General features: G+C 36.8%; 1 protein-coding gene across 4 annotated transcripts in view; it reads left to right on the plus strand.

Annotated features, from left to right (window-relative positions):
- SMPX (small muscle protein X-linked) overlaps window positions 1–17369 on the plus strand; it is a 94819-nt gene that overhangs the window by 44747 nt on the left and 32703 nt on the right. For all 4 annotated transcript variants that reach the window (XR_005009598.1, XM_036746097.1, XM_036746096.1 and 1 more), the window contains exon 4: window positions 565–719. Coding sequence is in view for 3 of the 4 variants with exons in the window: in XM_036746097.1 (XP_036601992.1) it covers window positions 565–705 (141 nt within the window). In the remaining variant the exon portion in view is untranslated. The remainder of the gene's footprint in view (window positions 1–564; window positions 720–17369) is intronic.

Here is a 17369-nt window from a genome sequence, read left to right on the forward strand (position 1 = left end):
CAGAGAGAGAGAGAGAGGAGAGGAGAGAGAGACAGAGAGAGAGACAGAGAGAGACTGAGAGAGAGAGAGAGACCAAGAGATAGAGACAGAGGGACAGAGAAAGCCATTGAAGTTTTTCTTTAATTTAAAAGGGAACAGAAGGAAGTTAGAAAGAAAGTACATATAAGCAAGACAGTTTTCAAAGTAATGTGTGGGTGCTATATACTTTAAAATTTTGACATGAAATGGAGATTCATAATTACAATGCAGTCCTCTTTTTGTGTTATACTGTCTAAATAGAGATGAACATTTTTTTTGCTGTTTATGTTCAAAATAATTTTTTTAAAAAGAGCAATGGATTTAGAGTCTGAAGGCATGGTCTGGAGTCCAGGTTCTGACTATTCTGTGTGATCTCGGATGAGTCCCTTCACCTCTGGAGATCCAGGTCCCACATCTGCAATATCAGAGAATTTTCTGGGTGATCTATAATAGTCTGTGATCCTTCTGGGTAGTGTAGTGGTGACCAGAGGAAGAGTCTTGGCTCCCTCTTAACTCCAGTGATTTTTTTTCTCCCTTTTTGTTCAGAGCCTTCCTCCTACCACAGAAGAAGGTACAGAGAAGAAGGTGCCTCCAGGAGCCAAGAAACTGCCAGGACCTGCAGTTAACCTATCAGAGATCCAGAATGTAAAAAGTGAATTGAAATATGTCCCCAAAGCTGAGCAGTAGTCAAAAAGAGAAAGGTGAGTATTTTCTTAATTTCCCAAAAGTCTGGTAAAATGGCTTTAAAAAGAAGCCAAGCAGGTGGTGCCTGGAATTCCAGAAGTTTTTTTAGGGGTTGGGTGGGCCAGGTGGGAAAGGACAGGTACTTCTGTCAACTACTGATTGGTATGATGGAGCCCAGCTACTTTTCCTTCAACTCCTTACATATGGCACAAAGGTATTCATGTGTGCAGACACAAACATTAACTTAGGTATTGGCTACATTTTCCTCTCTTCTTAAAAATACGTTTTATTGATGCCTTTTGTCTTTACACAGTCATTTCCAAATCCATGCCTCGAGACTGAACCCTCTCTTATGACAAAGAAAAGCAATCAAAAGCATCCTTTACAGAAACCTTATCTGACAAATATACAATATCCTATCATAGTATTTTTATTTTATTTTTAATAGTATTTTATTCTTTCCAATTACATGTAAAGACAATTTTACCATTCATTTTTAAGTGACTTCCTTTTAAAATTTTATTTTTACTTTATGGAATAAAACAAACTTCCTAGTAGTGCTATGATCAAGGATGTCCACGATCACTATTACTGTTCAATATTGCACTAGAAATTCTAGCTATAAGAATAAGATAAGAAAAAGGAATTGAGAGAATAGCACCTCTCTGCTATGAGAGAAGAGATATGTTTCATTTCTTTTCACAAGGACCTTTATTGGCTTTTCCATCACTCAGGATTCAACTTCCTATTACTAATCTTTTCCTTTATGTCGTTGAGGTCATTTTCCTCTTGGACTTGCCTTCTCTTGTAACACAGATTAAAAAGGAAAGAAAAAAGGGCAATCCAGCAAAGTCATCCAACATGTTGACCAGGTCTGGCAGTATATACAATATTCTGTACCTATAGTTCCCAGTTCTGCAATGAGTGGAGGGAAGTTGATTTTTTCAGCTCTTCTTCATGTTCATTTTTCTTCATTATAATTATGTAGCATTCAGTTTGGTTTTAATGTTCTTCCCATCTACACTGCTTTCATTATTGTTTATGTTGTTTTCTTGGTTCTTTTTATTTTTCTCTTTATTATTTCACACAAATCTTTCCATATTTCTCTTCATATTTGTAATTTTGTACTACACAATAATCTTCCATACCACAATATTTTCCAGTCATCCCTCACTTAATAGAGGCCTACATTGTTCCTCAATTTTTATTCCCACAAAGAATGCTACTATGAATATAGCTTGCTGTATTCACTTTTCTTACATCATTTCAAACTGAAATAATAGGATTGGACCACTTCAAAACTCTGGCAATTGGCATCAGTGTGCCTATGTTCCCAAAGACTCTCCAACGTTGACTATTCCCATTTATTTTTTCATCTTTGCTAGTTTGTATGGCGTGAAGTGAAATGTTAGAGTTGTTTTAACTTGCATTTCTCTATTAGTGATTAGGAGTGTATTCTCATGTGTTCATTTATAGTTCGAATTGCTCTTTTCGCCTGGCTACCTTTTTCAAATGCCTGACATACTGATGAGCTTTGGAAGCCTTTATTCTTTTGGTTACACATCTAGTTTTGGAAAGAGTATCGAGAGAGAGAAAGAGAGAGAGAGAGAGAGAGAGAGAGAGAGAGAGAGAGAGAGAGAGAGAGAGAGGGAGAGAGAGAGAGAGAGGGAGAGAGAGACAGAGAGAGAGAGGGAGAGATAGAGGGAGAGAGAGACAGAGAGAGGGAGAGAGAGACAGAGAGAGAGAGAGAGAGGGAGAGAGAGAGAGAGAGGGAGAGAGACAGGGAGAGAGAGACAGAGAGAGAGAGAGAGAGAGAGAGAGGGGGGGGGGGGAGAGGGAGAGGGAGAGAGAGAGAGAGAGAGAGAGAGAGAGAGAGAAAGAGAGAGAGAGAGAGAATGCATGGGACGGGGACTTGAAAGATTTTCCCCCTCCCCCTGACTTTTTCCCTCTCATGTTGGGAAGTCAGCAAATAACTACTTCATGTTTCCATTTTTCTAATTGGAAGCTGAGGAGCCGTCATAATTAGAATACAGAAGGTGATGACAACACTCTGATTCCTTCAGCAACATAGACATACCTGAACTTAGCAACTATTTACCAAGAATAGTCAAAAGAGGAAGCTACAATATAGACGGTATGCTTCCTATCCCTAGAAATTCCTGACCCCAGGTGATCTCTTCCCTGACCCTACTCTACTCCGCTCCCAGAATCTCCCTAGCACCAGTGTTTCTAGAGTGACCTCATGATGTCTTGAGGTCTCTGCCTCTCTGTTAGAGGGCAGTGTCCTAGAGGACTCTCCCTCAGGAGAGTAATGTGTCAGGGAAACAAAATGATGCATACAGACCAGTCCTCCAAAACAGTCCCTTGGCTGGCTTAGTCAGAGTCATAGGAGCCTAGAATCAGAGTCCAGTCCCAGTTTCTAGAGTCAGGATCCCCTCAGAGAACTTAGAATATGAACAGATGAAACACCAAGATCACAGACTGTGATTCTCTTTTTCGTTTTGGTTTCAATCCACACAACAGTAGTCTCCTGCCTGGGGCTCCATCCCGTACTCCATCTGCGGATCGACCTCCCATGGACTTGAATGGGAATTCAGCCAGCAGGAGGAGCATTAGGCTCAAATCATTCCTCTCTTCCTTTGGACATGAGGGTTAAATTTTCTCTTTGTCTAAAATTTGCAACAAAATCATTTCTGACCCTGATGGCACTACTCCCCTCCTCCTCCCTGAGTGGAGTGAACTAATGAGAATCAGGTCACAGTGAGAGAGGGCTACACTGGGTTAATCAGAAAAGAACTTGTTCATCCAGTTAGAAAGAATCTCTCTCCTTCTGCTCCTAGAAATGACATACATTGGTCTAACCTTCCTTGCTGATATTAATGAAGAACTTGCTAGTTATATAAATAGAGGAGTAAGATGTAGAATGCCAAGGGTCCTGAAGTGAATTCACCATCTATTGGGAACAGAATCAGAACAAACATTCTGTTCTGCAAGCGGAGCTCAACCTGGCTTCAAGGAAGCCAAGTTATTTGGGTCACACCTAAACTGACTTAACTGGTACATTTGAAAATATCCTCCTGAAACTCCCTCTTTTTAGCCTAGAGAAAGAGAAAAACTGTTTTATGGAAAATAAAAGAGCAGGTTCTGATTTTTAGCATACTTGAAGAAACAAAAGAGTAAGAACAAAATGTAGTGGACCAGTAACTGCTGAAAGAATTCCAGGGACTTTGATGTAAATGATGTATATTTAGAAGGACTTAGCTGGAAACATGATGCCACATAATTGACTTTTATGGCATAAGTGAGCAAAATTATATTATTCAATCCCCTTGATTCACTTCTTAAAGAGGCCTATTCACTGAATGGGCATTACCTCACTCTAAGCAAGTACCTGAAAAGGCCTTAGCCTAAAAGGGCCAGGGTCTCCCATTGCATTCTGGGCCATCTCCAGTCATCCTAATGAATAGTTGGTCATGGATCCAGATGGCTCTGGAGGAGAAAGTGAAGCTGGTGACCTTGCACAGCCCTCCCTCACTTAAATCCAAGTCAACTGCAAGTCATGTTATCATTTCCCCAATACCGTGGTCCTCTTTGAAAATGAAGGACAAACGCAACAAATAGCCAACTGAGGTAAAAGCTTCCAATATAGTTGTTAAGAAATTTCAGCACTTCCTTGTAGGAAAGCTCAGAGAAGGGAAATCAACTTTTTATGGTCTTTATTGATATGATTATCAAAGAAGGTAACTTAGACACATGAATTTCCTTAGGGAAAAATCAAAACCAAAAACTTCTGAACTTAACAAACACCTAATAAAGTGACCACTTCCACAAATACTATGGAATACAAGAGGAATGCAGGTAAAACTGAGAATTGTATATAGTATAGTATATTCATATGGTAAATTCAACATGTAACTTTCAAAATTGTCCTATTTGTGATTCCTTCTGGCCTTTTTTTGGTTTTTCTTTTTATTTGAGGGGAGGGAACCCTATGCCTAACTCCAGTCCTTCCTTTCCCCTCAGTTGTAAAACAAAAAGGAAAAAGAAAATGAAAGCCCCAAACCATAACAAATGTCGATAATCAGGCAAAACAAATTCCCTCATTGGTTGGGCATATGAATTTCTAATGCTATCTTTCGGCAGTTTGCTTTTATTAAATCTACATTGTTCTAGATTTAATCTCATCTCTGGTTCCAGAAGGAGTTTACTTGGAAGGTCCTAAAGCATGTGTAGAATTAGCTTAAGGAGGAATCTAGTATGGTGATTAGTTGGCATGGGCAAGAAAGTTGATTCATTGTCCTAGGATCAATCGTTTAAGGTTTCCAGCTCAGTAAAATATTCATAAAGGTATCAGGTTCCAAAACTAAAACAACTTTTTTTATTAATCTGAAAAAGTGCTCCTGAAGTCAACATTTGGATCATGATTTTTTTCTAGAAAATTCTAATTGTGTAAAGCACTGGTATAGCTTTTGATGTTGTTTTATTCTTCCATAAAAACTCAAAGGTTCATTGAAAGTCTTATCTGTTAGAATATCCATATTAATTACTCTAAGTCAGGGGTAAATCTGGAATATATTGGGCCAACACATGAGGAAGACCAAAGAAGTGATATTACTGCTGCCTGGGGCTAGTGGTACTATAATAACTGATGACAGATAAGGTAGTGCTGCTCATTCCTTGTTTTGCTTTGTTTTTCGCTACCAAGGAGAATGATATTAGTGGGTATCATATTTCTTGCCTTCTCAGTGGGTGGGGGAAAGGTTAGAGATTATGGAACTGAAAATAAAAAAAATCAAAAATGGAATGATTTTTAAATTGGAAGGGATAAAACAAATATGCCTAATAGGAGTTAATAGCTGAGATAGGCAAGGAGACAGTAAGACAGCACTTAGCCAGTGTTTAAGTCATTGGCGTAGATGAAATTCAGACTCAGGTGCTGAAAGGGCTGGTAGTAGGTGTGGATGCTAAGTGACTGTCAGTGATCTTTGAAAGATCATGGAGAATGGAAGAGATTCCAGAAGAATGGAAAAAGACCAGTCATGTCCTAGTTATTTTTTAAAGGGAAGAGTCTACAAACTATAGGCCAGTTATTGTGACTCAAATTTTAGGAAAAATTCTTGAGCGTATATTATGTATGTGAGAATACACTTACCATGAGCTAGGGACTAGGAATGTAAAGACAAAAATGAAACAGTCCTTGCCTTTACATTCTCTCATGTCAACTGGATCCTACTATGTTCTCCAAATCCTTTAGCAAATGGGTCTTAGGGCAAGCCACACATGAGATTACACCAGCATGTAGCAAGGGCTAAGCGCATTATTTCCATGACAAATGAGTTCAAAGTTTTGCCATGTAATTCATCGATCCTTCCTTTATTTCTCTGCAAAGGGGAGGAAGAACAATCCCAGAAAATATTTCAATGATGTGGGGATTTGGATTGTGCTCCTTAGAGGAGAATAAAAGAGAAAGTATGAAAAACTTTGAGAAAATTGCTCTGCAAGGATTCAGCTTAACTTAGTTGAATAGATAGCTTTTCTTTCTGGATAAGACATGTCTACAGACCAATAATTCAGAGGAATGTCGTCTTTGACTGAAGAAGACATGACACATTCATTACTCTAAAACTTTAAGTAGCATACATCGTTATCAATGCTGCCAAATAGAGGGTATGATTTTAACAGAGTTGGCAGGAGGGCAGAGTGATACATGAAATAAGGTACTTGTACCACATGACCTAACTTTATGAGAAAGTCTAATACAACTATTACCCTTTCTGAGAAAATTCTTTTAAACATTCTTTTCTTTTTAAATATTGAGTTCCAAATTCCCTCCTTCCATTCCAACCCTCTCCCACCCACTAAGAAGGTAAGCAAAATAATGTCATTTAATTTATGTGTGGCATCATGCAAAATATATTTTCACATTAGCCATATTCCTCAAAATAAAGTAAGAAAATTATACTTAATTTTCACTCTGAGTTCATTTGTTCTCTCTCTGGAGGTAGATGTCAATTTTTCATCATACATCATTTGGAATTGTCTTGGATCATTGTACTGATCAGAGTAGCCAAGTCTTTTACAGTTGATCACCATTATAACATTTCTGTTACTTGGCACAATGAACTCTCGGTTCTTCTCACTTCACTTTGCCTCCGTTCATATAGGTCTTGCCGTGGCTTTTTTTCCTTCTGAAACTACCCCCCTAGTCATTTCTTATAGCACAATACTACTCCACCACAATCCTATATTACCACTTGTTCAGCCATTCCCCAACTGATGATCATTCCATGGATTTCCAATTCTTTGCCACCACAAAAAGAGTTGCTATAAATATTTTTCTATCTATAGGTCCTTTTCCTTTGTCTTTGATCTCTTTAGGGTACAGATATAGTAGTGGTATTGCTGGGTCAGTAGCCCTTTCTACATAGTGCCAACCTGTTCCCCAGAATGCTTGGACCAGTTCACAACCCCACCAAGAGTTTATCAGTATACCTATTTTTCCCTCATTCCCTCCAGCATTTGTCATTTCTGATAGGTGTGAGATGATACCTCAGAGTTGTTTTAATTTGCAATTTTTATTCAATAGTGATTTAGAGAACTTTTTCAAGTAACTATGGGTATCTCTGATTTCTTTTTCTGAAAATTACCTGTTCATATCCTTTGACCATTTATCAACTGCGGAATGACTCTTATTCTTATAAATTTGACTCCCCTTCCTATTTCCCTGTTGGTTAAGACAGATTTCTATATTCAATTGAGTGTGTATTACATATGTGTATTGTGTATGTATGTATAGATGTATTTGTATATGTATATACATATATTTATATACACACACATATATGCATATGTATTTCAACCTTAGTTCAAATATTGCCTGCCACCCCCCCTCTGTTTTCCTCTCTGCTGTAAAAGCTCTTCCTTGCGTGCCTCTTTTATGTGAGATAATTTCCCCCATTCTGCATCTACCTTCCTCTGTCTTTCTGGACATCCCTTTTTCTTACCCCTTCATTTTTGGAAGTCATTCCCAAATAATTGATCCACACTCATGCCCTCTAAGTAGACTAATTTTAAGTGTCCTAATAAAGTTCTAGGTGTTATATAAGAATGTAAACATATAATAACGGAAACAGTTTAACACTACTGAGTCTCTTGTGATTGTTCTTTCATGTTTACCTTTTTATGCTTTTCTTGAGTCTTGGGTTTGAATGTTAAATTTTCTATTCAGCTGTGGTTTTTTCATCAGGAGTGCTTGAAAGTCCTCTGTTTCATTAAATATTTATATTTCCCCTGAAGGATTATACTCAGTTTTGGTGGATAGGCTATTTTTGGTTGCAATCCTAGCTCCTTTGACTTCTGGAATATCATATTCTAAGCCCTTCACTCCTTTAATATGAAAGCTGTTAAATCTTGTGTGATCCTGATTTCCATGATATTTGAATTATTTTTTTCTGTCTGCTTGCAATATTTTCTCTTTCACCTGGAAGTTGTGGAATATAGCTATAATATTCCAGGGAGTTTTCATTTTGAGATCTTGTGGCAATTGGTGAATTATTTCAATTTTTATTTTACCCTCTGGATCTAAGGTATCAGGGAAGTTTTCTTTTATAATTTCTTGAAATATGATGTGTAGGCTCTTTTTTGATTGTGGCTTTCAAGCAGTCCAATAATATTAAATTATTTCTCCTTGATCCATTTTCCAGGTCAGTTGTTTTTCTGATGAGATATTTCACATTTCTTCTGACTTTATTTTATTGTTTTTTTAATATTTTATGAGATCATTATCTTCTACTTGCCCAATTCTAATTTTTAAGGAATTATTTTCTTCAGTGAGCTTTTGTACTTTTTTTTTTCCCATTTGGGCTATTGTGCTTTTTAAGGAGTTTTTTTCAGCTTTTTTTGGTGCTTCCCCCTCAGCCCCTGCCAAGTCATTATTTCTTTTTTCATGGTTTTCTTGTATCACTCTCATATATTTTTCTTCTACCACTCTTATCACTTTCTTTAATTCTTCCAGGAATTCTCATCGGACTTCGGTCCAATCAGCATTTTTCTTTGAGGCATTATTTGTAGTTACTTTCACATTGTTGTCTTCTTCTGATTTTATGTCTTGGTTGTCCCTGCCACTGTAGTAGCTTTTTATGGTCCAGTTCTTTTTGTTTGTTTGTTTAATGTTGGCTCATTTTTCCAACTTATTTCTTGACTTTGAACTTTATATTAAAGTTGTGCTCTGCTCACCTTGGGGTGGAAAGGCACTACCCTAAGCTTTAGGCTTTTTTGTGCTGCTAATTCTAGCAGTTTACAAGATTTTGTTGTTTTCAAGGTTGTATGATCCAGGGAGAGCGGTGGTCACTGCTTTTCTGGTCTGAACTCTGGTTTTTATCTAGGAATGGACCCTACTCCCTTGCATCCACAAAGCCCTAGAATGATGACAAGATCCCCAGCTCTCCTGTAGCTCAAAGTGCTAGTCTTTCTCTCTGCCTTGGAACTAGGACCAGGGCCTCTGTTTCCTTGTGATAGATCACAAGCACTCCTCTCTATCCTGGAACTGTTATCCAGAAATGCTTAGGAGCAATAAAGTTGCCAAGCAGTATTAACTGAACTCAGTGCCAGCAAAGGGTATTCTATTTTTGACCAGTTATCTGACCCCCTTACTACTACCTCTGCTCTGAGAGCTCCTGAAGCTGCTGCTGCTATCTCACCACCTCCAAGGCTCATCATTGGTGCTCATGCTATGCTTGGGGCCAGTTCCCATCCCTGTGCCACACACCTCTCTTGGCAACCTTCTAAGTTGTCTTAGGCTGGAAAATGTCTTACTTTGATCATTTGTTGGCTCTGTTGCTCTATAATTTAATTTGAAAAGTTTTTAAAAGTTGTTTGGAAGGGAATATTGGGACAGTTTAGCTGGGTTCCTGCCTGCACTCTGTTATCATGGCTCTGCCTCCTCTAATATAACTATTACAAAAAAAATCCAACAACAACACAATGCCACAGGAAGAAAAACATTTGACAAATGTACTTTTCAGTTTAAAAATGAGTTTGCAAATATTTTAGTCCAGGAGGGGAGTTATTATAGCTAATTGTTGCAGGGGGAAGAATGCTCCATCTCCTAAAATATTCCAGCAATTTGGCTGTTATTACATAGTTCCCTTCTTTTACTACAGAGGATATTCTATGCACAGATTCCTTCTGAATTTGTGTGCTTATTTACTCAGTTTTTTGCCTGACTATGAAAAATCCAAGGCTGTTCTTAACTGATATCCAGAGTGAAAGCATTTATAATGCAAGGTCACCCTGGATCTGTTTTTATATTTCAATTTAAGTTAACACTTCCCATTTCATTAAGCCCCGAGGAGATCTCCAGACCACTTCCCATTTTAAAATCTGGGCATTATTAAGCAATTTCAGGATGCTTTTTGTTCTTCCAAGAGAAAAGTACCATTTCTATTAAAAACCAAAAACCTCATGTTGATTGTAAATAACAACAACAACAACGATAATAAACAGCTAGCATTTATATAGCACCTACTGTGTGCAGGCACTGTGCCAAGCGCTTTACAATGATTTCCTCATTTGATCCTCACAACAGATCTGGGAGGCAGGTGCCATTATTATTCCCACTTTCTAGATGAGGAAACTGAAGCAAATAGTGTTTAAGGTACTCGCCCAATGTCACACAGCTAGCAAGTGTCTGAGGCCAGATTTAAACTTAGGTCTTCCTGACTTCAGGCCCAGGGCTCTATCCACTGTGCCACCTAGCTTCAAATATGTAACATTAGAGATGACTTCATAACACCTTCCCTACAGCCATGAGCTCCAAGTAAGCTTTCTCAATTCCTATGTACTTTGTGAATAAGAATACTCTTCTTTTACTAGTCAGTCAGAGGATGCAGGTATTTAGAGGTATTTAATATATAAAGGGATTTAATGAAATAATCATGAAATATCAATAGAATATCCCATATCTATACCCATATAACTTGAGCTAACTCTCCATGTCCTCATTTTTAACTTAGTAAGAATCTTTATGCTTCAAGTATGTTTCTTGTCAAGAATGTATTGTTGGATTCTACTTTCTAATATATTCCGCTGTCTATTCTCTTCTCTTTTACGGGTGAGTTCATACCATTCATGTTTAGTTGTGATTTTTAATTGTGAATTTCTTTCCATTGTATCCTTATATATTTTCCACTCTTGGTCATCTTTGTTTGTGACTGTTCCCTTTCTAACTCTTCCTTCTAAAACCTCTCTCTTCTCTTTCTCTATCCCTTCTAGTTTCCTTGTTGAGTTTAATGTATCACTATAATTATATATGTGTATGTGTGAACAAATGTTCAACCTGCCTTTGTCTTATTTAGATAAGGGTCAGATTTATGTGATGACCACTGTTCCCACCCATTCCTCCATTTTTGTGAACTCTTCTTTTTATACAGCTTATATAAGATGTAGAAAGTTCGACCCCCTTCTTTCTTATTTCTTCCCCAATATGTTGCTTTTCCTGACCTTTTATTCCTTTTCTTAAGACCTTTAAAGCAACACAACCCCTAGTTCTTCTGTTCATCTTATTTAATGCTTTTTTGCTATCCTTGAAGACATTAAGAGTTTGAAAGAACATTTAACTCTTCTTCTGTTAAAATGTACATACTTCAACATTGTTTAAACCCTGCTAGTTGATCAAATATATTTACCTTTTCAGGTTTTTCTTGACTCATATTTGAAAATCAAAGTTTCTACTCAGTCTATTTTCACTAGGAATATTTATAAGTCCTCTATTCCACTAAAGGTCCACTTCTCTCCCCTTCTCTCCCCCTAGATTATACTTAGTATTACAAGGAAGTTATTTGTTGTTTCAGTCCTTTAATCTTTCACTTTTTGGAATATCAATTTTTTCTTCCTTATAGTAGTTGCTGCTGCAACTTTTGTGATCTTGACTGTAGTTCTTTGGTATAATATTTGAATTCTCTTTGTCTGGCTGCTTGCATAATTTTTTATTTGACATGAAAACTCTGTATGGCCATGCCATTACTGAGACTTTTCATTTGGAGTTTCTTTCAATAGGTCATAAATGGATTATTTATGTTTTCACTTTTCTATCTGCTTCTAGTAGATCTAGGCTGTTTCTTATAACAGTCAGGCTTTTTTTGATCATGGTATTCAGTGAGTCTTAAGTGAGCTCTCCTTTACTTTTCCCTTGGGCACTTGTTTTGAATAGTAGACATTTTTAATTTTCTTTGATATTTTCTTTTTTTGAACTGTGTCTTTAAAAAAACCCCTATTTATTCTTAACATTCTTTTCTTTTTAAATTTTGAATTCTAGATTCTCTCCCTCCCTCCCATACCTCCCATGCCCACTGAGAAGGCAAACAATATAATATCAGTTACACATGTGAAATCATGCAAAACATTTCCATATTAGCCATATCACAAAAAAGCAAAAGAAAATTAAGGGAGAAAATTATACTCCAATTTGCACTCATTTCTTTTTCTGGAAGTGGATAGCATTTTTTTTTATCATGAATCCTTTGGAATTATCTTGGATCATTGTATCAATCAGGGTAGTAAAGTCTTTCACAGTTGATCATCATTACAACACTGCCATAACCAGGTCTTCTTCCTTCACTTTGCCTCAGTTTATATAGGTATTGCCATGTTTTTTTTCTTCTGAAACCACCCCCTCATCATTTTTTATAGTACACTAGTAATTTATCACAATCATATGCCACATTGTTCAGACATTCCCCAACTGATGAACATCCTTCCAATTTCCAGTTCTTTACCACTACAAAAAGAGCTGTTGTAAATATTTTGGTACAAATAGGTCCTTTTCCTTTTCCTTTGAGCTTTTTGTATAGTACTAGTAGTGGTATTTTGGATCAAAGGGTATGCTTGGTTTTATACCTCTTTGGGCATAATTCCAAATTATTCTCCAGAATGGTTGGACCAGTTCACCACTCCACCAACAGTTCTTAATGTACCCTATTTTCCCTTGTCCCTTCTACCACTTATCATTTCTGATAGGTGTGTGGGGGTACCTCAGAGTTGTTTTAATTGCCTTTCTCTAATTGATAGTGATTTAGAGCATTTTTATATGCCTATAGATAGCTTAGATTTTTTTTCCGAAAAGTGTCTGTTCATACCTTTTGACTATTTGTTAATTGTGAAATGGCTCTCATTTTTATAAATTTGACTCAGATTAATACTTAGTGCATATTTGAAAAATGAGATTATAATCAGGAATACAAGAAAAAACAAAAGACAGCTCCTGTCATCAAGGAGCTCACAGTCCAATGGGGGGAGATAACAAGTAAACAAATATGTATAAAAATTATATATAGGATAAATAGTAAATAATTAAAAGTGGGAATTAAAAGAGGTCATTTTATTATGGATGAAATGACATTCCATAATTCTAGAAGTCTGATGATGAAACATGCTATCTACCTCCTGACAGAGAGATGATGGATTTAGGGTGCAGAATGAGACATATTTTTTGCATATAGCCAATGAGGGTATTTGTTTTGCTTGACTATGTATATTTGATACAAGGAATTGTTTTCCTTTTCTTTTTTTTCAATGGGGTGAGGGTAGATGGGAGAGAAAAGAGATTCCTATTAATTATGTATAATGTATGCATTTTTAGATGAAGCTATTGTATTGTTAGTTTTGTATGATTGTTTTATTTTATTATAAGAGAACTCATAAAGTGGCAGCAATCTGGAATTGTTTGTAATGTAAAAACAAAAAAAAAACCTCAATAAACTTTAGGGGGAAAATTCACCTTACATGTTTCCTTTAAAAATTATAGCAAGTTTCTCTGATAATGGCCTTATTCTATGTTTTCAAACTTTTGATTTTATTCTTATATTTCTTGTTTTTTATGAGGTTGTTGATTTCTATTTGGTCTGCTCTAGCTTTCAGACAATCCACTACTTGTGTAAGATTTTCTATTTTCTTTTTAAAAATTATTTATTCATTTAATTATTTTAATATTAATTTTTAAAAATCTGAATGAATTCTCTCCCTCCCTCCCAACCCTTCCCCACCCATTGTAAAGGCAAGACATGTGATGAATTATACATACAAAATCATGCAAAATATATAAACATATTTCTATGTTAACCATGTTGCCAAAACACATGCACACACACACACACACACACACATACACACACACACACACACACACACATGAAAAAAAAACAAACTATGTTTCAATCTGCATTCAGGCTTCATCAGTTCTTCCCTGGAGATAGAGAGCATTTTCATAATAAGTCCTTCAGAACTGTCTTGGACCACCACATTGATCAGAATAGCTAAGTCAGTTACAGTTGATCATTGTACAATATTGCTGTTACTGTATACAATGTTCTCCTGGTTCTTCTCACTTCACTTTGCATCAGTTCTTGTAAGTGTTCTCAGGTTTTTCTGAAACCATACTGTTCATCATTTCTTATAGCACAAAAGTATTTCATAACAACCATCTACCACAACTTGTTTAGCCATTCCTCAATTGATATTCATTGCCTTGATTTCCCATTTTTTGCCACCACAAAAAGAGCTGCTATGAATATTTTTGGGCATTTAAGTCCTTTCCTCTTTTCTTTGATCTCTATGGAATACAGATTTGGCAATGGCATTGCTGGGTCAAAGGGTACGGACACTGTTTTATAGCCCTTTGGGTATGGTTCCAAATTGCTCTCCAAAATGGTTGGATCATCTACTTTCTTTTCTAAGTTACGTATTATTTTCCAGTTCTTTCCTCCAAAGCCATGATAGTGTTTCACTTATATTTCCATTTTTAATCTCTTGTTTCCTTTCTTTCAGGTAGTCTTTATCACCACACCATTTTTTCCCCACTGAGGTTCTGCTTGTAGTTTTATAGAGCTATTTACTCCTTCTGGTTTTACTTCCTTGACTTCATCCACAATACCTCTTGATATTGTTTGATGTCTCCTTTTGTTTACTCTTATCTTCAACCTTAGTTTCCTGATCTGAGTTTTTCTCCCCCAGAAGGCTCAGCTCCCTTCTATACTCTTGGATGAGGTTCTCAGGCCCTTTTCGGTCCCAACCTCAATTGTTGAGGTTTCTGCCACTGGTTTTCATTTTTCTTGATGTGTCTGTGCTCAGGGCACTGCCAAGCTCCAGTGTCCTTGGTCAGAGATCTGTAGTTTGCTGTCCTCAGCCTGGGCATTTCTGTGAACTTCTGTTATTCTTTTCCCTTCTGTTTCCTTTTATACCTGCCATTGGCTTCCATGTGGTATTTTAGGCTCCCAACCTATTGACCTACACTTGTGTTGGGTTTCCTAGTAGCATGCTTCTTCTTGAAACATTTGACTTTTTCTGTTTTATTCAGTTCTAGGCTTAATGAAAGGGCTAGCTGTTGTTTTGCCTTGTATTTCTTCATCATCATTCCAACTGGTGCTTTTTTCAGATCATTGCTGGTGTATATGTTGGACAGCTAGGTTCTTCTACAACTTTTCACATCTCCATCTTAGCCAGAAGTTTCTTGGCTGTATTTTCACATTTAATACTTCCCTTGGGCCTATTCCCATCTGTGAAACAACAAGATCAAAAGATTGCCTAATACAGGCATAGGAACATATAAGAAATTGTGCAAAATGAGTTGGGGGGGCATGGTGTCAGTTTTGTAACTTGTAACAAAAATATTAAATTTCCATTTTTCCTTAAGTGTGGAGCAGGATAAATGGCAAAGGAAAAAAAAAACAGCGATAACTTTTCCTTATTATGTAAACACTCTTCTGTAGATGACCCCTACATGGTGAAGTTTTACTACTTAATCAAAAGCTGACTAACAGAAGTACTTTTAAGCAGAACTAGGGAGGAAATCTCATCTTTAAGCCCACCTTAAAGCACATAATAGAATGGTAGAGGTAGAACAAATAAAGATCTTCCAATCCTGCCTTTTCGTTTTACCGATAAGAAAACTGAGGCCCAGAGGTATCAGCTGAGTTGCTAGAGGGAGGTATCCTATCTCTTCATCCAGTTGTCTTCCCAGTACACTATTTTAATGGGATATTGGTACTTATTTGAATTCTAGTGAGATTTACTATCTAACTCTGTTTCATGGGTCAAAATGTCTACGACACCAAAGGTCAAAAGCTAACAGCTCACATAATTTGGAAGTTTACTCTTTGCTCTCTCAATGAGTTAGCATACTTGCATAAATTACTGTTAATTAATTGGACAGAAGATGTGAAATGTCATCTCTCTGACATGTAATCATGATAATTTATTTCGCATCATCATTTTCTTATTATTTCACAAGCTCTCCTTCTCCTCCGTCAAGAGTGAAGTCATCTATTTGGCTCTCACAGATTTAAACTCAGAGACTATCGCTTGGAAATTTCCACTCTTACTGTACTGGGTAATTTTTGTCACCAACTTTGAAATATGTGATGCTTTGACCTGATTCTAGGAGCTGTGTTCTCTCTTTTTGAATAGAATGCCTTCATGCTGGAATATGCTGCTGTCTGCTTGAGGATAATTTTCCTCTGGCTTTAGAATGGTCTCTTTTATTGCTGCCACTTACGGGTCAGAGTTTCAGTGGATTCACCAGGTCTAACTGCTTTAAGATTTCATCCATTTTTTTTCTTTCTGGAAGAAGCCCTTGTTCCAGAAACTATTGCAGCCAGTACAGACCTTAAAAAAGGAAAGAAAGAGGGAAAAAAGGAAAGGAAGGAAGGAAAGGAGAAAGGGAGAAAAAAGAAAAACTCTTTGGGCTAAATAAGAAAAGGCTTTAAGCTAGTCATGGCGATGGGCAGTAAATTCACTTGTTGTATTTCTCTTTCAATCAAGAAACCACTATAAGTGGCATTGTATTAAAATACATATTTGGAAGATCTCGTGTTTGATTTTCTAGCAAGAAACCTGGGTTGGCAATAGAGTATTTTGTGAGTATACATTAAAGCACAGAATAAAAAGGTCCATCAGCAATTCTGATAAAACGCAGAGATAGGTAAGAGTTATAATTATGTAGAAACTTTTTAGGTACAGGTTTTGAATATGATGTTATAGAATCAAACATCCAAAGGATGGATCATTATGTATAAATATGAAAGCACAGAAAGGCTTTATATAATCTTTCATGGGAACCCTCAAAATCCAAATTACATTTTCCGATTTTCAAGTACAATTGATAGTCTTGTTTACATTTACATGGGCCTAGATTCATAGAGGATTTCCCCATCCAAGATCATACTTCAGGGTTTCAACTGCACCTAATAGGTTAATGTTGGGACAGAGTTTATGATTTATTGAAAGCTTTTAAATGTAAGATGTTTGACATGATTCTCAGAGAAACTGAACCAATTGATTTTGTTTATGGGAAAGGTATTTATGGGAAGAGTATTAGTATGGTTGTGTTCAGCACTTGGGACAGCTAAGTGGCACAGTGGGCAGAATGCCACCCCTGGAGGTGAGGAGGATTTGAATTTAAATCTGGTCTCAAACCACCTCAGTATCTTTGCCAAGAAAAGAGGTCACAAAGAGTCAGACATAACTGAAATGAAAAAACAACGTTAGAAGACCTTATTGAAATAGGAATTAAGCACACTTACATGAAATACTATCAGTCTATAAAACACAAACATTGCTTGAATACCCACCAAGAATTATTCTTGAGCTCCAGTACTGAGCCTCATATAGAATGA

This window comes from Trichosurus vulpecula, chromosome 2, assembly GCF_011100635.1.
Source record: "Trichosurus vulpecula isolate mTriVul1 chromosome 2, mTriVul1.pri, whole genome shotgun sequence".
In the NCBI taxonomy this organism is placed as follows: Eukaryota; Metazoa; Chordata; class Mammalia; order Diprotodontia; family Phalangeridae; genus Trichosurus; species Trichosurus vulpecula.